The 22,125-nt window shown below is 35.6% G+C and overlaps 1 protein-coding gene across 2 annotated transcripts; it reads right to left on the bottom strand.

Annotated features, from left to right (window-relative positions):
• Positions 1-1,639: 1,639 nt before the first annotated feature.
• LOC121315639 (sialomucin core protein 24-like) lies at positions 1,640-21,847 on the bottom strand. Of its 2 annotated transcripts, none has more exons than XM_041249905.1 (6): positions 21,667-21,847; positions 16,436-16,522; positions 5,599-5,685; positions 2,869-2,928; positions 2,590-2,658; positions 1,640-2,075 (listed from the first exon to the last, which is right to left on the bottom strand). In XM_041249905.1, the coding sequence occupies exons 1-6, from the start codon at positions 21,734-21,736 to the stop codon at positions 1,909-1,911; spliced, it is 540 nt and encodes a 179-aa protein (XP_041105839.1). In that variant the 5' UTR covers positions 21,737-21,847; the 3' UTR covers positions 1,640-1,908. The 2 variants fall into 2 exon arrangements, with proteins under 2 accessions (XP_041105839.1, XP_041105838.1); XM_041249904.1 differs by having other exon boundaries at positions 5,599-5,688.
• Between the last annotated feature and the right edge of the window lie 278 nt (positions 21,848-22,125).

Here is a 22,125-nt window from a genome sequence, read left to right on the forward strand (position 1 = left end):
TACATTTATTTAGTCCTATTTATTATATTTTGTACAAATCATCATCATACTTTGGCAATTAAATCAGCATGGCATTACTTGTAAAGCACTCAGGAATTTTGGTGGCATTTTTTTTTTTACTACAATACAAAGTGATAACAAAAAGAATAATGCACAGCCCATCCAGTGCAATCTCTAATGCTTTACCAGCATTTAGTGTCATTAATCAAACTTTTATTTTTTATAAAATAATTTTTGCTAAATTTTCAAATATACGTGCATAAAACCTGAGCCATTGTTTGCAAAACAGTGCAAAATAGCATGAACAAATTCTGTTCAACATTCACTTTTTAAATGCCAAACCTGCAGCAGTTTTTTTTTTCTACACCACAATAAATCTTCTCTTCATTTAGTTTGAATTACTTCCGGTTTCAAAGAAGAAGATAGGGGGAAACTAAAGCTTTCTGTATATTTAAGAAGAACTGGACATGAGGGTATTAAATATTACTGAACTCTGATATAAAACTTAGATTGTCTTTAAAACTAAAAGCTGAACAAAATAGAATCATCAGGTTTACTAAGATCTTCATGCCAAAGTGGTGTCTGTATACTATTTGGTAAAAGGAAAACTTAACTATGTCACAATAACAACATTTGAGTTATGAAATTAACCTCATGAGTTGCTGGTTACTGGTTTAGTAACATTAACAAGTTATTTTGTATTTTGGTGCACTAGATGAGAGACCTTGATAAATCTGGCCAAGTGTAGCTAAACTGGGGAAATGTATTCCCTTTTGTTGTGCAGAGTCCAAGGGCACAAATACAATCTATTTTAAAAACATAAAGACATCAGTTCAGCTGGCAGTACAAACTGTCAACGTCAACACACAGGGTTTCACTAGCCTGACTGGCACATCTCTCTATTTTCTGTTTTCCATCTTGTTTAGTTAACATTTAATCTGGGATGATCGCCAACAGTACAGCTGAGCTTTATGTTTAAAAAAAAAAAAAAAAAAGGCATGCATTCCCCCCCTCCAAAATCAGCAAGAGAAATTAATAACCCAGTTTATTAGCACTAGAACCACCGCAGGATTGATGAGATTTCAAATGTAAATTAATCTGCATACTGTCAATGCAATGCGGTCGTCTATAAAAAAAAATAGAAAAAAGAATAAGGCAAAAAAACAAAACGGATAACTGCATTGCATTCACAAACACAGATTGATTTACATTTTAAATCCAAACCCGTCAAAATCACTACCGGCAGTTCCAGTGTTAATCTGCTATTTTTGGTTAACATACATGAACACAGTAGAGGAGTTCTTTTTTTTAAAAACAAAATCAAAACACAGTATTGCGGTTTAATGATTATTTGTTTTAAGTTGGTAGGGAAAACACAGTATTGCTTGTTTTGAGATAATCTCAAATTAAAACCAGGAGAGATGTTTCCTTTACAGGGCTTACAATTCTAAATGCCTAAAAAAAAAAAAAAAAAAAAAAAAAAAAAAAAAAAAAAAAAAACAGTAACATTGCCTCTCCTTGACAGTTAACAATTAGAATGTTCCTTTATTTAAAAAAAAAATGTTTTTATCTAATAACAAACAAACAACAACAAAGAAAAACAGTGTTCTTTAAAATATGTAAAACCTTAAGTAACACGGGTAGGCAGCCAACCACAAAATAAACTTTAGAACAGAAAAACCTAAGCTTGAACTCTCTTAAGAACCATCACGCATAACACAGCATGAGCGAGTTACCTGTGGCCAACCAGCGATTACACTGTGTGATCAACCACAAGAACAACGCACTCATCACATACTAAAGAGGCTGCTTGAACTCTGCAGAAACACTGTTTGCAAGGAGGGGGTGTGGCTGACATTAGGCAGCAGTGCACACAGTGACTGCCACACCACTAGATTAGCAGGGCTCTTAGAGGTTGTCATAGTTGCTATCCTTGGATTTGCAGAACTTGTAGAGGAAGAAGATGACCGCCTGCAGGCCCAGCACCAGCACGATGCCCCCAATAAAGCTGGCTGCATCAAAGGAGGACTTCTTATGGGGGGTTGTGGTGGGGAGCACTGTTGAGTTGGTCAGGCCTGCGATGAAGAAAAAACAATACATCAATTACAGAATGCTTCTACTCCACAGCACCATCAGTCACACAGTTTCCTAAACCAACTGAACGGTTTAAGCATGTTTCTTGTCAGAAACAAATTTGTTATTATTTCTATGGCCAAACATTCTGCATCACCTAGAATTTTAAGATTGAGATGTAATAAAAATAAAAACTATATGACCATTATTTAGATAATTTAAATTTAACATCAAAGAAACTACAAAATGCTATCGCAAGTGTCTACCGGAAGCCACAACAGTAGTACATTAGTCTGAAATGTCAAATTTTTCAATTTGTCAGTTTTCCGTTAAGCACATGGAAAACTACAAAGTGGTATCTAATTCAATATGTTAACATAACATTATTCAGCAGGTTTCATTCCACTTTATGAAGCAAAATGAGTTAATTCTATAGGGCGATGCCAAACTTTTAGCAATAGCTATACATATGTTAAGTTTGAGTGTTCTGTGGTTATGGGTGAAAAAATGACTTGCCTGTAGTAGGAACGGTGATATTGCGTGGGGTGGTTGGAGTCGCAGCAGTGGTGGTCATGTTCAAAGGAGCTGTGTTTAAAAAAGAAAAATAAATAACAATTGTAAATCAAATTCTTCTACCAATTATTATACTGGTCAAAAATATAACATTCAATAAAAAAAGTAGCTCCATAAATTCAAAAATATTTTATCTGTAAAACAGCACCGCAAGGTATTTTTTAAAAACGGGTCTGAAATGGTGAACCAGGACTAACAGAAGCCCTAACTCTGATTCATTACCTGTCGTTACTACAGCAGTGGAGTTGCTTGTAGTCGGTGGACCAACAGTGGTTGAATTGACTGAAGAAAAAAAAAAAAGATCATGTCTAAGAAACACGTGAACAACAATAATTAATGAGATTTTTATATATATATAAAAAAAACAATAGATGGGCTTCAGTGATTTACAGGAAAATAACTCCATCTAGGGTTTCTGTGACGTCATAAATTATAAGACCGAAGGTCGAGTAATTTATAAATGGTCAGAGAAACTCAAGATGGAATTGTTTTCCTGTAACTCAAACAGAGGCCCATCTGTTCTTTTTTAGAATACATGGATACCCTTGTGCAGTGACTGACTGGGATTAAGGCTGCGACGATACTTGTAAGAATAAAATGCGGAATTTCCGTTCTGACAGAGAATTACATAAAGACGTTTAGCAAATTTCAATTACTGGCGTAAAAACAGGCTGTTTTACTGTTTACTGTAAATATACATAAACCACAGGAGACCTACAGACATTTAATATGTCAACACATGATGACCCAACATTCTGCACTAATTGAATCAGGATTAGGGAGAAGCCATGCATGACTGTGTGTGTGTGTGTGTGTGTGTGTGTGTGTGTCACAGTTTTTTTTTTAAATAAAGTTGCTGAAAGGGAAGTCCCCTCAATTTGTATTTAACTACAATATTTTAGGTGTGTTCTTAATGTAGTGAGTCATTTGAAGTATTTTCTATTTGATTAATCTACACAATAGCGAAAGCAAAATAATAATGTTTACTTATTTATTTTCCCCTCTTGATCACCAGCCCACTAACACACCTGCCCCGCTGGCATTTGCCAGAGCTGCCAGATGGCCAGTCTGGGCCTGCCCTTGTGATGCTAATATTATAGAAGACGAGGTTCAGCAGTACAGTTGTTTTTTTTTTAAACTTATTGTTTCAGTGCTGTACAGACGTTCTATGTCATTATCCTTTAGTGCTTCAGCTTTATTTGGATGATTGCCTTTACATTGTTTCAATTTCCTGTTCCTCTCCAGTTTCTCTGTGATACGAATGTACCAGCTTTACATATTTATTTATTTTTAACGTATTCTCATGTTTGTTGATCATTAATGAACATTTCTATATTGTGGGTGTTGTTGAGTGATTGAAAACAAGACATTTTGTGTTTGAATTGAAAGTGACTGTCTCGAGGAGTCGAATGGGTCAAAGTTCAAATATCTTTTCCTCTAGAGGAATTATCACTTTTTAATGTCACTACTGTGGTATTATGCCTTTTTTCTCGAATGGCTCAGGATGCAAATATAGCCTTCATCATCACATAGCCTTCATGTGTGTGTGTGTGTGTGTGTGTGTGTGTATATATATATATATATATGACCACACACACACAGGCGTATTTTACAGCACTAGGAAATCCCTCTTTTTTTAAAAAAAAAATAGGTAGCTGATGAAATCCAGTGCTGTAAAATGCTATAATAAAGTCCAAGGGTAGGGGTGTCTCAACACCCCTGCTTAAGAGTTTATTAAATATTCACGTGGTTGTCAGGACCTTGTTAATATTTTATTGGATTTAAATTTAATCCAGATGCCAGGCTATAGTTAGTCTTGAGTGGTTCAAATCTAAGGCCCTGTCCACACTATGCACTTAAACCATATTAGTTGCTTTTAAACCAGCTTAAAAGTGCTAAATACAGTTAGCATGTACAGTGCAGAGCGGTTAATACCGTACTCAAGACCACCTCAGGAGGTCCTCTTCAAGAGTCCTCTTCTAAATTAGATCGCATCAGGTACTGAGGTTTGTCACAAGTGTGGACGCTGTAATACATTTTCTGTTTACCCTCCAATGTCATAAAATGCTCTTTGATATGTTTGGCACGTGGACATTTCAAATAGAACTGAACAGGCCCTGGAGTGTAAACTCCTTATTGGCAAGTCCTGGAAAGAAAATCTGTTAAACCAGAGTGGAAATTAACAAAAGCACAACGTTAAATTAGGCGACTCCAGGAACGAAATGAGAGTTACAAGTAGGAACTGGGATGAGTAACTAATGTAATTTGTCAGTTGTGTTTGAAATAAAAGCAGATTACGACTCAGTGACATTGTTTTGTAATTAACAGCTCTTTCTGAATTTTCTTAAGAAACAGAAATCGGCTCCAAATGAGGTTTAAACGGACATCATCTGATAAACAATAAAACCTGGAAATTAAAATTTACATGTGTGTGTTTGCATTTACCCCCCCCCCCCAAAAAAAAAAAAAAAATTAGCACTATGCACCTCTATTAATATGGAGCATAACACATTATTTTAAACATAAAATACAATGCATGGTGGGATACTGTCCATTGTGCTGCTAGGAACAGTAACTAAATTATTTTAATAGTGTTTGTATGCATTACATTCAACTAAACATGAAACTGTACTTCAGTGTGGGCTCTTTGAGTTGGATTAATTAGAACGGTTCCGAGTAAGGTTCTAGGGATCGGCTGTGTAGTGCTGGCATAGCCCAAGATTAAATTAGAGAGGTGTTCTAACTAGTTAACTTGATCAGTGTGCTTACTACACAACACCACTCCGACAATGGGGCAATACAGGGTACTCCCATCACTACAGTATTAAAAGCATGGAACGCATCTTTCTTCTGAAGTTAATAGGCAGAGACCTTTCAATCCAGCTGCTACAACACACTCACACTCATTAATACACCAGTGATTTTAAAAGTGAATGAGAACTGTGGACTTACCTGTACAAGAAGTTGTGTTGACAGCTGTGCAATTTGTGCTGAAGGCTTCAGTGTTATTCACACAGTGGCCTGAGACTGAGGAGTTTACTGCTATAAAAAAAAAAGAAAGTCACCCATTAAAAGTGATTTATTATTTTTATTTATTTATTTATTAACAAAAATTATTTTTTGACAGTGCCCACGCGCATAGTGTATTATGTCAGTCCAGTCACAAATAATATATATATTATATATATAATATATATATATATATATATATATATATATATACACACACACACAAAAATTTTGCAAGCCTAACAAAATGGATACAGTAAGAAACAACAAAAAAAAAAACATACTGTAGATAAAAATAGACACAAAAACAGAACATAACTGTACTTTAAAAAAATTATGACTCTCCAGAGGCCTTCTCCACGTTCTATGTGCATGTCCCTTTAATTTTGGTCAGTATTAAATGCAACGCTCCTTTTGGCATTTACCCAAGTTCTGGAAAGACAGTCTCTGACAATTTGGAATCCACTCCCATTTTCTCAAAAAAAAAAAAAAAAAAAAAAACACCCAAAAACCAAAGCCTTTGCTATTAAAGCAATATCGCAATCTGTGGCCCTCCTCTTAGTTAATGAAATCAAGAGACCAGACAAGCATTCATGAAATAGTGTTAGAAGCTCCATGTACCCCAAGATTATCATACTGTCAATGTATTGTCATTTCCTAGTATCACTGTGGTGTTTTTTTGCAACATGATCCCTTGACAGATATTCAATTAAAAATAAGAATCTGTGAACCTGGAGGTGCTCCGTAGAGCTCCCAAGTCAGCTTCCCATTTCAATGCTTTTTTTTTTTTTCCCTCCCAGCTGCAAGTCAATTTGACTAGCAAAGAACTAGGTTGCTCTGAATAGTCAAAACACAGCCCTCTAAAACAGTGCATTCTGGAAGACTGTGCTGAGTCAGACAAATAAATACAGCAGTAAGCCCCGTTCTCAGCCTTTTTTATTGCAGTCTGTTAACATGTCTCTTTTTATCAGAGGTTACACTGCAGTTATCGGAGTGTAGATGTCACTACTATAAACGCTCAAATTATTATTCATAATAGGCTACAACTGAAACAAGTAAAAACAAAAAACAGCAGCTGTAAATCGAACCCTGACATTGAATATCGTGCAAATTCTAGCGACAACTACTCATCATTAAAAAAATTAAAAATCATTAACAGTTTCAAGGAACAATAAGTCCTCTTTTTATACAGCATGGTATAAAAACTAATTCAAATAAACCCTACAAGACACACTTTTAATTTTGTGGAATGTTTGATTTCATTAAAATATTATCGATTTGTTATTGTGGGGTCCCAAAACGACAAATAATTAGATTAGTACCGCTATCGTTACAAGCCCAATAAACATACCAATTCAAGAGTTTGCATGTGGATTTAAAATCAGATACATTTAGAACGGTGAAACACGAAGCAAATTAAGACCAGCAATGGGGCCAACAAAATGTGGGCTTTGCTTCTGAATTTAAAAATATTAACAAATTACTAAAAGTAGTATTAATTAATAAATAAATTAAAAAATATGCAATCACGAAATGGTTGTTTATGGCGTTTTTGTTTTAACTCTACTGTTGTGTGACATTTAGTCTCGGTTTCAAAATCTGAGCGGTGTTAATTTACTGTTGAGGTACAGTACCACAACATATCACTATTCCTGGGCATCTGAACAGAGCAGGCTGAAGTACCGTTTAGTCGGCTGTTTGAAAGCATCACAGTAAATCTGCTGTGGAAATGATGCTGTACCATCCTCTTGCCCATGGTTTACTGTTACTATCTGCCAGATTGCTCTGCAGTGCCTTTCTTGCATCGGCTATATCTGAAAACTAGGAAATAATTTTTTCATAGGTTGCAAAGGGGTGGGAGGGTGGGCACCTACAAGGTAGGATAGGAAAACAAAACTCATGCCCCAACAGTGGTTAGGTTGATTGGTCAACAACCATCTTATATCAGCATGCCAGCTAATAACACTGACAGTACACAAAGGAGATATCTGTAATGGCTCTAGAGGAGGGTACTGAATACAGAGAGCACATCCATTGTACATATTGTTTTTTTATTTGCATGCTGTTTAATGTTTATTTCTGTTTACTAACCACAAGGTCCACAAACTGGTTGACAAATAAAAATAAGACAATTTTGTCCACTTCTAAATAGATAATACAGCTGTAATGTTGGATATGCATGACAATGTGTTACAAGTGATGAATACAACTACGCATCAAGGTACGATGAAACTCTCTCATGATAGTTCCAGATACTGTACTGGATCCGTGCTCACTCTTGTTCCCTGGCCTTTCATGTTTCTCTTTCAAAGAGCACTGCAGCTTCAAACAAACAAGACATACATCACATTAAATGGCCTGCTCTGTTAAATTTGCTGGAGGGAGGAGTAGGCCCAAATAAAAGCACCAATCATGACATTGCAAAAATGAAATCTGAACCATGTGGCCATAAATCAGGTTGCTGTTATTTCAGGTTCCATTGTGCTTGCTATTTGCGTGTGTGTGACGTGCCTGGGGACCTTTACACAAATGTATTGTGTTGTGTAAATGGAAATGCTTTTTGCAATGTACTGTACAGTGCTTTGCAATACTTTCGCATGAAAAGTGCTATATAAATGCAATCAATAAATAAATACAAAGCTTTCAAAAGCAAAAACATAAAATTCTGCGTTTGAGTTTGGGATTATGAAAGCAAGCCCTGTCCTTGAAGCACTTTTACATGGTATTAAATTCCTGCACCACACAGTACAGTATGCTCTATCATTCTGTCAAACAAAGACTAGCTCACCATTTAAAACTACTCTAAACTCAGTCACTTTTAATCTGGGAACAATCTGAAGATCCCCCTCAACAGTATTTATGCAACCAAAAATTAAAAAAAAAAAAAAAAAAAAAAACTGGTTGCAAGATACACTTTCTGCAGTTCCAGATCACATCTCTGAACAATTAAAATAGATTGCACACCAGCGAATGCACTCCAGTATGCATGGCATGCAGAAATAATGTTACACCTTGCTATGATATTTAAGGCATGAACACAATCAGGAACCTGTTTTCTCAAATATCTGCCTGCAGTGCAGCTTTTGTTTTCTTTTTTCTTTTTTTTTTTTTTTACACTTATGTAAAAAGGCAAAATTACATTTATTCTAGATCAATCCTAATGGATCCCTTAAACAATATGAATTGTTCAACCTCGTCACAAATGAATTACAGCACGTCCATCTGTTTTCCCCATTAGCAGCAATGTTCTCTTGAAAACCTTTTTTGCAGTACACAGGTTTTTCTTTTCCAGGAAACGCAGGAAGTACTGCTCTCCCATGACAGGATTTTGTAACATATAGAATTAATTAAATATGAATGCACAGACAAATGTTCTGGAGGTCTACCAGTGCTGCAATATGATTCCATTATGCCTTAGCCTATGGCAGTCAAACATCAATCAGCCTGCACAAAAGTCTATTATAAAAATGTTCCCAAGTTTAAATGCAATAATTATCAAGTGATAACTAGTATGCTGTTTTACAGCTGTTACAAAGCAACACAAATCGTACAGAAATATCTAAGCACTAACAGATTTTCCTTCATGAGTTAATGGAATATGTATCACTTATTGTATCTGGTATTCTATTTACTCCAGAATAATCTGTTTCCTCACACACTGCACATTGTTAAACAACACTTTAATAATTCAATTAACGCTACACAGACTTTAAACTCTGATGTTTATGGTGACCAGCATATAATTAATTGACTGTTTACTTTATGTAATGTCTAATATAGATTGAAGTTGCTTAGCAACCAGTTGTACCACAGAAAATTGTATTCAAACACCACTTACTGTTCAAGGAAAAACAAAACATTTCAGCTAAAGCTATTAAGATGTTCTCTGCTTGCCAAGTCTTTTACAATTGCCAGTCTATAGATTTTCATATTTCTCACATGCATGTTTCCCCCAAGCACAGTGAAACCTGTCCAATCCAGTATTGTTTGGTACTGAAAAACTGTGCCGGGTAAAACAGTGTGCTGGTTTACAAAGTAACTGTAAAAAATCTAATACTGTACCTAAGAAAGGGTAAATAACAAAACAATTGAAATGCTTTTTAAAAAAAAAAAAAAAAAAGTTTATTAAAATGTACACACAGCATAATAAACACAACAAAACAATGCCTCAGCAAATTTTAAACAACAATGCCTCAACAAAACCTTTAACTGTTATGAGCACAAGCCTGCTTAAACCATTCCCATAGAAAGACCTTCACGTGTTGGCAATGTACTTGCATGTGAGAGTCAGGTTGCTTTAAGTAATCTTGTTTTCTTTCCAGAATAACTGTAATGCTTTGCCTTGTGATTTTGATTTTTTCCCTTAGCTTGTTTTGTGCTTATTTTAGCAAGATTCCAGCTTTTTTGATAAGCACATATTTTCTTTCAAGAGTTAGATCATTGTGTAGATGTTTAGATATTTTATTTGGTGTTCAACGACTGCACAATTCAGAATGGCACCAGCAGGATATAGGAGTATCAGAACGTCTTGTTTTCTGTACTTGTTTTAAACTTAGAGAAGAAAAATTATGTGACCCGGTGCCAGACTGTACAGTCAGATTTACATTAATTTTAGGCAGAAGTGTCTTCAAAATCATGCCGGATTCCAGAACAGACAGGTTTCGTATAATACTGGATATCATAATACGGGTATTTTAATAGGGATTTGGTCAGGACCCAAAAATCATGCCTCACTATACAAAATTAAGGTTTGTAGAGGGCTGGATTAGCCCGGTTTTACTCTAAAATGACTCAATGTACAAGTAGCCAGAGCACTTTATTCTTAAATGTAATTATTAACAGTTCTGATGTACACAAATCAGCACAGAAACTGGATACTGCATATATGAGAATAAGCAGAGTCTCAGAAAAATGAATGAAGAACATAAGACAATTTTATGAACAACAGTCGGCCATTCAGCTCATCCGGTTCCAAATCCAGAAATAAAAGGAACACACCGTTTGGTTTCTAAAGCGCGATTCACACAGGACTAAAATCCAGGTGTCCTCAGTTTGTCAAAAGCAGAGGATGTCTAGTAACCCCCCCAGACAAGAAAAAAAAAAAAAAAAAAAAATCGGCAAATTCAGCATCCATTTGACCAATTTAGTATTTTCCCCCCCGATCCCCAATTTGGTTATGCCCAATCGTTGTGTTTTACCGAACTGTAGAATCTCCGGACAGATCGTACAATCTGTAATATTACATTATGGTTTATTGTAAAGGCTGGTGTTGCTTTGATGCGAATACCCTAGAAATGCTATATCAATTCTAACAACACTGCCATGGTTGATTAGCACAGGGGTAAAAAGACACAGAAGGCCGTAGTTTTAAATTGCACAGGTTCCAATGTCCTGTAAAGAAATCGGAGCACCTCTTAGAAAATTATCTGGGAGAAAACGAAATGGACAGTTCGCACAGGAGTAAATTTCAGCGATGTCAGTACAAATTCAGAAACCGCCTGTTTATGTGGGAATTTTTAGTCCCATGCGAATCAGGCTTAAGACTGATAATGGCCCCTCTGCATTCAGCCACCATTTTCCATTTCGTGTAAGACATTGTGTCAGTAAGTGTTAGTTAAGGACAGTTTACCTTCTTAAAAGAAACCAACTTTCCTGTGGCTAACATGTCAGCAATTGTATGGAAATAAAATAAAAAAATATAAGGTAAAATGCAGTAGACAATATATAATGTAGACAAGCCTAGAGCCTTATTCAATTAAATGAAAAAGCAGATAGAGCTTTTCACAGCCTATCTAAAAACAACTGAAAGCTTAAGAAAGTGGTTGTTTTGTTCTTTTACTTTATCAAAGCACCAGTCAGCATCATTTTTTTTTAAATATTTATTTACTGTTGCTAAATGAATCGTGCTAATTTTCCTGTCTTTTTACTCAAGCAAATGGTATTTTACTTTCAGAAAAAACATTAAACAAAATGTAAAGGTTTGGAGAATGTAACAGCCTCTCCTCCTCCTCCTCCTCGTTATTTACTGTAAAGATGCCAGCCCGAGTGTTCCCAACCACTTCTAATGACCTCAGATCTAAAAGACTTCACTGGAAAAATCTGTTGTACTGCAGTCAGAAATTGCTTGAGAGGATTGCTTTGGAAAAAAACTTTTCCACAGCGGCTTCAGTTAGATCGTTAATCATTTTACAAGGTGCTGTTCTAATTTAGGGTAGGACCCAGTGGTGATAACATTTTTGCAAAACTTCTACAGTGCATTATGTGGGGTCACTAGCAACATAACAGAAGTCTAGGTCCTGAAGCCTTTTTTTATTCTAGTTTAATGCACATTTAATACTGTAAACCCCAAACTATTCAATGCAATTAATACACTGATAATGTGCACACACTTTCATAAACAGGAGGATGGGAGGAAGGTATGTACCTTTTAAAACAGCACTGATTTTCTTAATGTATTTTAATATATTCCAATAGCCAAAACCCTCTACATTCAATGTGGTATTTCCACCAGTCAATTTTCTTTGTTTCAATGTCTCAAATACAAATCCAGCAGGGGATAAAAAATACTATTATCATAACCCTGGCTCCCTAAAATAGAAATGTAACCAATACTGTATGGGCGAGTGTACCAAAGCCATCACAAGGGCAAGATTGCTGAATGACTGGAATGCTACAAGGCTAAGCCAAGAGGCTGCCATGTGCTTTAACATACAGAACCCCAGTAACAAGTAGCGGGGGTGAAAAAAATTGAGGGAGAAACTCACCTCTATGCCTGTGCTGTAAGGGTCGATTGAGAAGCCACTCTTAACAGTCTAGTTCCAAAACCAGGGTTTTGACAACATTAAGTCTGTAGAACCTAGAAAAGGTAAGGGGAGTAGCCCACACCGCTGCATTGCAAATGCCCTTGACAGATGCGCCATGGAATAAAGCCCACAAAGTTGCCAAGCCCCTGGTGGAATGGGCAGTTAGCTTTTCTGGAGGGGGGAAGTTGGCCAGCTCATAGGCAGTCCTGACTGTGTTGCTATCCATTGGACAGCCTCTGTTTAGACAGGGCTTGACAATGGGACTTCTCCTCATAGCAGACAAAAAATTTTTCAGACTGCCTCCAACTTTTTGTCCTGTCAACGTAGTATGCCAGTGCCTGAACTGGGCAGAGCGTATGGAGTTATTGCTCTCAGTCAGACTGGAAAAGTGGTGGATGGAAAGCCTCCATTTCCAATCTGTGGCAAAAACTCAGGATTGGTATGGCGCATAACCTTTGTCCTGGCATCTGTAAAAATTAAGCAGGCTTTCGCAATAGAAAATGTCTGCATCTCACTCACCCGCTTTGCGGAGATGACAGCGGGCAAGAAAAGCGCTTAAATGATAAAAATGTCAGCTCAGCTGAATACAGGGGCTCAAAGTTGCATGAGTGCATTAAGTACCACGTTCAGTTTCCAGCGAGGAACAATGTCCTCATCAATGGTGCTCTGGCATTCTGCAAGGTGTCAATAACCCTGTTGGAAAGTCCCAGATGGCTCACATGGGGACGTATCATGTGGGGACGTAGAATTATTATATATATATATATATATATATATATATATATATATATATATATATATATATATATACACCCACACACACACACACACACACACACACACACACACACACACACGCTATGTATAATGCTATATTTTCTGGAATACCGTTACTTACTCTAAGATGTGGTACTATAGTTTATGTAAAACAAACATGAAAATAGTTTTAGCCACTGTAACTACTAGATGCAGCAGTTGATTATAAACGACACATTCAAGCTCCAGTATAACTCAGGAAGCACAACAAATTTAAAATGGCTTTTTTTCTTAAAATGGTGTATATAGATATAACTTAGAACAAGTATCAGTCTTCTTAATAGTGGTGGGACAAATATCCAAACAAATGTATGTATTTGAGGGCAAAAAATATCTGTATCCATCAGAAATGATACAATGACAGAAATACAATTATTTCTATAAAAAAAAAATGCAACTCTTGATTTAAAAAACAGAACTGTTAGTATCAATAATTCAAATTTTAATTATCAAAAATGGACTTCTTGACGTCACAAATTGCACTTCTATCAACCAGCCTCAGCAAATTCATTCTCTATTATTATTATTATTAATTTATTTTAAAACATAATGTCTTTGAAAACAACTGCATGTTAATGGCAGTAACTCTGAAGTGTTGATGTTAGACATTTCTGTTCTCACCCCTTCTATAGAGATAAAACTTACCTTAATATACTACAAAAGATTTAGAAGCGAGTAGTTTTTCGAGATTTACGATTATACTGTAAATTTACAGTATAATCGTAAATCTCAAAAAACTACTCGCTTCTAAATCTTTTGTAGTCATTTTTGTATTACTTTAATATAAATACATGTTAATTTGGATTCATATGTTGTTTTTTTCTGACTTTATGTGAACGAAAAGACACAAAAGCGCCCGTTTTCTCATTGGAAATAGTGATATTTTGAAATTTACCTGTCCTGGTCACAAAAGCAAAGTTTGTGGGGAATAATAGCCATTTTCTATACTTTTGAGGCATAAGCAATTAGGAAATAACACTTACTACCCAGGAACAAAAAAAATAATAATAATTTGTTACACGGTGTAATTCATTAAAATGAAACTGACCAACAGGTACTGCAGATCACAATGGCTGAAAACCGGCGGAGATGTTTATTTTATATAATCTGTGAAAACAACACTAACTGTAGTTGTTTTCATTGTTTTCATTAGTATGCAACCAGCTGTCATTTTCATTGCAGCGGTTTACTACTTTATCATGTGGGGAAGTTGTTTTTGTTCAGCATAATAACCATAGGTTCAGCAATTACCCCCAGGGATCTAAGGTAACAATTTATTTTAAAAAGTGCTTGTTTAAAAAATACTTCTTAAAAGGTAGACTACAATAAAAAAAAAAGTTTTGTAGCGGTCCAAATGTAGTAGTCTATTCTGGTAAAGGTCTGAAAATAAACGTGTCTCAAATAAGTTTTTATAGCACGTTAAAAGTGAAGTGACATCTATGGCAAAAATGTTTGGCTGTAAAAGGGGTTAAGAATGGAAAAAAAATCTGGGTTAAAAAAAGCATAGGTGGACAACAGAACAGCCACAACTAAATGTTATCCTTCCTCCAGGAAAAAAAAACAAAAAACAAAACAACTGTAAATCCTTAAGCTGGAATTCCTCTCTCAATACAGAAGAATTTCAGACTTTTTATACTTTATATACAGAATGGATGGTGAATTTATATATTTTTTTTTTACTTTACTGAATACTGCAGACCACTTTAACAGTAAATGTCAGTATTAGCATCTCTGGAGCTGGTACAGTCTATGGTTGTTGCAGACAGTAACAATAGCCTGATATGACATTTATAATTGCAAAAACAAAAACTATAAAAAAAGACATAAAATAAAAACTTTTTTTTTTCTTCTCTAGGTTATCTGCACATAGTGTGATGTCATTTTGTATAGTCTAGCTAATTAGAGAGAATGTATTATTTTCCCTTCTAAAACTATAGCACGAAAAACACCCTTTACGCAAAACACACAAAATGTGAAACATAGCCTGTGTATGTTTACTTATTACAGACTTCAGTTAGTGTAGGACACCCTGTGTGCAGTGAACTGAAAACTATAAGGTACAGCATTGAAAACATACTAGCAACCCACACTGTACTAGGGGACAAAAAATAAAAAAACAATTGAAGTGACATTTTATTATAACTAGTATTTCCACTGCGTGCCTTCTGATGAGAAAAATCTATATCGTATTACTTTTCTTCTTCATTTAAATAAAGCCAGTTCAGAATTGTTTATTCATGTATATGGCTGGTTTCAAAGATCAGTAAAATAAATGAAATGAAAACACAGTACTTATTCATGTTTTAATTTTAAACAATAGAATATTAGTATGGCGTTAGTCTTGGCGGTACAGAAACCCTTTGGGGTAACACCGCACTGCTAATTATCTAATAAATTACACCAACGTATATGCCAAGAAAAATGCTTGATTGATTCCTTGCTAAATGTCTTGTGCATGATTTCACATAACCAGAGCATGGACTACCAACACACTAACAGATAACACTGTAACATACTTTAAATACCCTACATGCTGCTGCTTAACAGCTTTAAAACAATGCAGTGACCTTACAATTGGTCCTCAATTGGTTTCAACTGACAAACTAATGACTCAGAAGGAACTGCAAGAAATGATGTCGTGAACCGCATTCTGTCATTAGTTCAGCGGCTGTGAAAAGTACTGACAGATCTTTCATAGATAACTATAAAAGATCTACGAGTACAACATGTATAGATAACTGTTATAGAAGAGCAAATATTTTCCAGCTTTGTGCTAACCAGCAGCCACCATCTCTTTCCCACCCACAAAAACAAAAAGGAAAACCTCCCCCATTATATATCTAAACTGTTTACAGCGTGGGAAACACAACCGAGGAGCTTACAGCACACAAGCTACATTGCTGACATGTTGTTTTGTGTTTTATTGTACTGCAAGTCAAGTTCGTTTTTATGCATAAAACACACTCTGCTGGCTTATTTAATAACAGAATGTTTAATGAACGGGAAGGTTTATTTTTTGAAATTTATTTAAACCTTGTGAATAAGGGACAACTGTCTAATTCTAAACAAGTCTGCTAGTCAAACAGACTTTTGTATGTAAAACCTCCAAGTCTGTATAATAGTTAAAACAACATACTACTGCAGCCACTGTGGGCACTCACCTGTGCACTCCACCCACTGACAGGCAGTTGTTTTCTCAATGATGACTTCTGAGCAGTCTGCACAACTGGTCTGATTTGAACAGGCACCTGAAAAGAAATTCATTTTTAAAAGGAGACGCACCAAAACTTTAAAAACTGTGCTTCAGTCTATAGGTGTTGATTTTATAAAATGTCCATGCTACTATTTTTTAAATTTATTTTTTCTACAAAAATAAACAAAAATAAACCACTTCTGCTAACAATGGGTAAGAATTTATGGTTTTTGACAGTATTTATCCGAGCCCTGTATGTGTACTGTATGATTTTGCTGAACTGCTCTGTGTTTTACATTCGTTTACTTATTTATTTATTTACTGATTGATTGTATTTATGGTGTCTTCTGTTTTTGTTTGTAGAAAACTGTAAATGTACTGCTCTTGCCAGGACGTCTATGAAAACAAGCTAAATTAGCTCATATGGCTTTCCTGAATAAAGAATTTTCAAATAAAAATACTGGCTTTAAATTACATTTTAACCCAATAGTGACCCACTTTATTTTTCCATGTTGAATATTATATTACAATTAGACACCAACCCCCATACCGGATAACTGACAGCCGCCATGAATGTAAACAGACAACAATGGGTTTTACATTGGAATTTTGGTCTTTAAAGTCCCACGTGCAACTACTGCTGATGGCAACAAGAGGCATGTTGACCGCGTGTTGCCTTGTGTGTCCACGCTGGTCAACATGCCGTTGACAACCCTGCAACGTGTAGCCCAGTTTTGGATATAGTACTTCTATTTTGATGAATATACGACAGCAACAAACTCAGTACTAGACAATTAGACTTGAAAGTAGTGTCCTGTGGTAAAACAATGCTTACAGTTTTATATTCTGAATGCTTTCTCAGTAATTTAAATCACAGTATACTGACTTGATGTGACCTGTAGGCTAGGATATTTGAAACGATGCTGCAGTTGCGCTTCCTTTGAAATGAGACACTTGTCATGTGATTAATCCTGGTAAAGAAAATAATTAAAATACCAGTGCCATGTAAAGTCAATGCAACAATTATTTTAGCCAATTCTTTACTATTTCATTTATTTTTGTCTATATTTTCATGTATATAAGAAAATCAATGTTTTTGTTCCCGTATGAATTGGTTTACATTACTTTGTTGCCAGAAATTTTACCCCTTGTCGACAGCAGGCTTGTCACTTCTCGTGTGGCCACAGGATTTACAAAGCAGCATTCCGACTTCTGGCTGTCAACAAACGTTGCTTGTGTGACCAGTCTTCAGGTTAAAACACAGAATCATAGGTGATGAGAAATCATGAATGACTGGATATTACTGGATTGACACTGCAATTTAAATTACCAATGGAAAAATAATATAATTAGGGGTGTCATTTGCTATAGGACAGACCTCACCCCCCCCCGTTTTTCAAATATCATTCTTTTCTAATCTAACCGGATCCTGAATGAAGTTAGCGACGGTTGCTATGTGATGCAACTGCTTGCGCTCAGAGTCTCAAGGCGTCGGCAGGCAGTCAGTTATTTTGACTGATAGTTCATTGTTCTCCAGCAATTATATCGATATCACAGGATTACATTGCATTGTATAATTTCTATGAGTCACAGCAGGTGGAAAACAGAAGAAATTAAAACCGCAAAACAGCAAGGAAGAAATTAATATCGCTTATGCCCAGGTAAAAGTATGTATGCATCTATGCTCTGAAGAAAAGGTACCACAGCTCCGACAGCAAGATTTAGGCTCATGTGCAAGGCATTGCTGTGCGTTTTCGGTTTTCAATTTGACCCTATTTTGATTTTACATTATTGTCATTTCTTTAAATTTCAGTTTTCTCTGAGCCTACGCTAGATGTGAGAGCAGTAGAGACACGTCTTGTTGTAGTCATCCACATGTGCAAAAGCACACAAACTGTCGTGCCCTCGCTTGACCCAAGTTTGTGGCATGTGAGGCGATCAAAGGAAAACACATTATTTATAGCACATAATTAACACACTTTAAGGTGATTACTCTTTGCGTAACTAAAACATTAATACTCCATGTCAGGCAAATTGAGAACAGGGGAAACATTTCTTAAAATATTTTTTCACATGTATGTATTTTTATCTGAGAAATAAGATGATTGTTCAGCTATATCGATTACAAAGTTATGATGCCACTGGGATTTTGGAGGCAAATATAACAATTATTGTTCTTATTGCTGCAACCACACTGGACAGAGAGACACGAGCCCTTCCACACTGGAACACGATCCAAAAGACTGGAAATAAAATACGTGACCCCACCCATTGGACATACTAGAGATTGGGTGTCCCATTACAAATCAGGTCTTGTTTTGATAAAAACATTACCACCCTGACCTCTGGCAACTCCACGGTAAAATAAAGGTTGGATTTGTAAAATCTATAGATCAGAGTTATTGAACATCCCTATATATCCAACAGTTGTATTATTATTAGTAGTAGTAGTAATTGTACAGCTATAGTTTTTTTGGTTTTTTTTAATGGTACCAGTAGTAGCAGTAGTCTTATTTGAAGCCCGGTACATCTGTCAGAAGACAGCTGGACAGTAGTGGTATAGTTGAACTGATACTTTCAACAAAATGAATTTGTTGTTATACATTTACATATATAACTTACTGCAATCTCAATTGTTTCTTTACAAATTCCTTCTTTGACAATTTGTTTATTAACTTTTAAGTATTTTAAAATGCAACACTATTATTATTATCAGTGTTATTATGCGCAGGTCACCACTTACCTTGTACTATTATTTACTTTTATTTAGTTTTTCCTTTTAAAACAGTCCAGTGAACAGAAAATGCTTTATAAATATGGCTCAATCTTCAAAACTCTGTATGATCTTGGTAATGTTGGGATGTGTCACATAGAATACAAACGTGTTGCTGGCTTTGTTTTACAAGGTATAGAATAGTAGGACCTCGGTAATATTTTTGTTTGTTTGGTGAATCTCCACAAAACTTCACTTTATGCCTATGGAAAGACCTTCTTGTCACGGACTACAGCCGCAGAACAACGTTATGTATCATAAAAACAAACAAACAAACCAAAAAAATGCCATAGCTTAAAAACTGTCACATGTTCAAGTTGTGTGAATGCGGGATCTTGTGTCATTTTTAAAAGCCAGCAAAAGCGCACATTTTTTTCATTTCAGTTATGGATATGTAGACTGCGTGTATGGTCCGATGTATTTTTGCTTATTAATAAACCTAGTTTTATGCAACTTGCATAATCGGAAAGAAAATGCCACTGTGTTGTAAATGCACCACCTGCAAGCCACCCAGGCATTGTCTTGTGGTTGTCTTTTTAGTGTTCAATTTGCAATCATATAATAATGATTACTGCTGCGCCTCATAAATTAACTTTTCATAGTCCATGATTAACTTGTTTTGAGGCTTGTGTCAAAGGTGTTAGCCTTGCTTCTGACTGGTCAGTTTCATTCCAGTCGCGTGACAAACAATAAATAAATAATAAAATAGAACCAGGTTCTATTTTAGCGGCGCAAAAATGTTCTCAAAGGGGCGTCGCTCGCCTTGCTCGGTGGTGGTGTGGATACTCCCATTTGCCTGCAGTGCTGCGTCAATTATTCACTCGCGTCCAGTGTATACGTATTTAATCATATTTAGCCCTGGTAAACTCAACCTAGTTAATAAGCACGACAAAATGAATCGTGTCTTTTAATTATTATATTACTTCAACGACATTTTAGTTTGCTATAAACCAGTGCTGTGCTTTACAAACACTAGCATTATACTAATTTTGTATAATTTATTTTAAGAACGATGTTGACAACTCGCAGCTACTGCCTTTTTTTCTCATTCGTGTTGCTATTTTAATATAATCAGAATCAAGACATAATTTAAGACTACAGAGCCCATCATTTTATTGAATTATCAAAAATGTAAATAAAAAAGTAATCAAAGTAAACCTACAATTCAGCTGGTAAGTTTCTCATTGTAATTGAATTAAACTGTACAGTTTTAAGCACAGAGTGAGCAGCAAGTACTGGAGAAAGGAAGGAATTAAGCTCTGGATTTAGAAAATTGACTGAGGTGTTGCCTTGTCACAGGCAAGTTTATGCTAATAAAACTCTTTCATACTTCAGTTTACTAATGGTGAGAAAATGTTTGTGATTCTGTACCACCCTTCTACAGTATTTAAGTTACAGCCAGGTACTTTACTGTGAAAGCCACGTCATAACATAACAATTAAACACTATTCATGAAAAGAACCTTAACACAATGATGATTACACTTTTCAAAATCTACCGATAGCCAAAAAAGGATGCAAACACAACGATTGACGGCATGGAATGTGGGCCTCCACCAGAGGACAGAACACTAAACTATGGCAGACGTCACTGCTCCTTGTTACACAAAGGTTGTTTTTATCCCAGACTTATTAACACCTAATTTACAGTATTTTCAATTTAGTTTCGACCACGACAAGTGGCTGTCGAGTCAGCTGTTTTTCCACCTGTATTTTAAACATGTATAATACCAAAACACTCCCAAACAAACTGGGTGTTGCTTTGGTATTTCAAATTAAATAAATCAGTACACATATAAAGCTGCCTGCTTTGATAACTGAGTGTTGATACCGTAAACACTATCACTTAAATGTGTCTGTGAATATTATTTGAAGCAGCAATAATAATATACGTGGGATGCAACGCTAGAAACAAGTTGCTAGAATGTTCTTTCCCCTGAATTTTGGTTATTCCGAATGACTCTGAAGACACAGTTGCTTAGTTTAAACTGGGAATGACCACATTTTAAACCCAATCGACAAGATGTTTTCAAGACTGTAACTAGCCCTTGTATGTTATTAATAATTTTGTAGTCGATTACTGATAACTACCGGTCACGTATTAATATACAGTACGGATAAAGTACACGTTAATCAAACAGAAATCTACTATTCGACTGCTTTTTAAATATCATTGCATTGTTCTTATTTATTTTTAGTATTAATTATTAATACCATTTCAACAACAACAACAACAACAACAACAACACAAAGAGTCGAAACGTAACTACATTGTATAAAAAATGTAATTATTTAAAAAGTATAGAATATATATGAAACTAAATCGAATTCTAAACCCAGATTGTGGACCTATGTAGAAATACAGTGTGCGATATGCGACACATACGCTTGTAATTTTCGTGTTGGTACACTTCTAAATTAACTTACCTAGTTCCTCGGCTGTTGTACTTCCCAGCACGCTAAGAGTTAATGCCACAAAGAGTAGTTTCCAATACATTTTCAGGTGATATGAACTAAGTTAAAATTAAAACGGGCTGTAATGCTGCAAAACTTAAGCAAGAGACAACTTCTGATTCTTGCTGTAAACTGGTTTTGTGGCGCTGTGCGTTACTTCCTGCTATTCAGGTCATGTGGCACTTTTACTGACTCATTGCAGAGGGAGGAGGCGAGTTATGCCGGCCTGCACTAATTAACCTCTTAGGTATCATACGCCCGTTTAAACCTTTTCTTGTTTTGTTAATTAGGTGTGTTGGCGTAACACAGTTACTGGTCAATATATTTATTTGTCTATGTATCCCATCAACTTACAGCAAGACCATATTTTATCTTTTGCTCTGGGTTAATTATTCTAAAATCTATATTCAACAGTCAAAACAGTTGTCAAAT

Source organism: Polyodon spathula, chromosome 5, assembly GCF_017654505.1.
Source record: "Polyodon spathula isolate WHYD16114869_AA chromosome 5, ASM1765450v1, whole genome shotgun sequence".
Lineage (NCBI taxonomy): Eukaryota > Metazoa > Chordata > Actinopteri > Acipenseriformes > Polyodontidae > Polyodon > Polyodon spathula.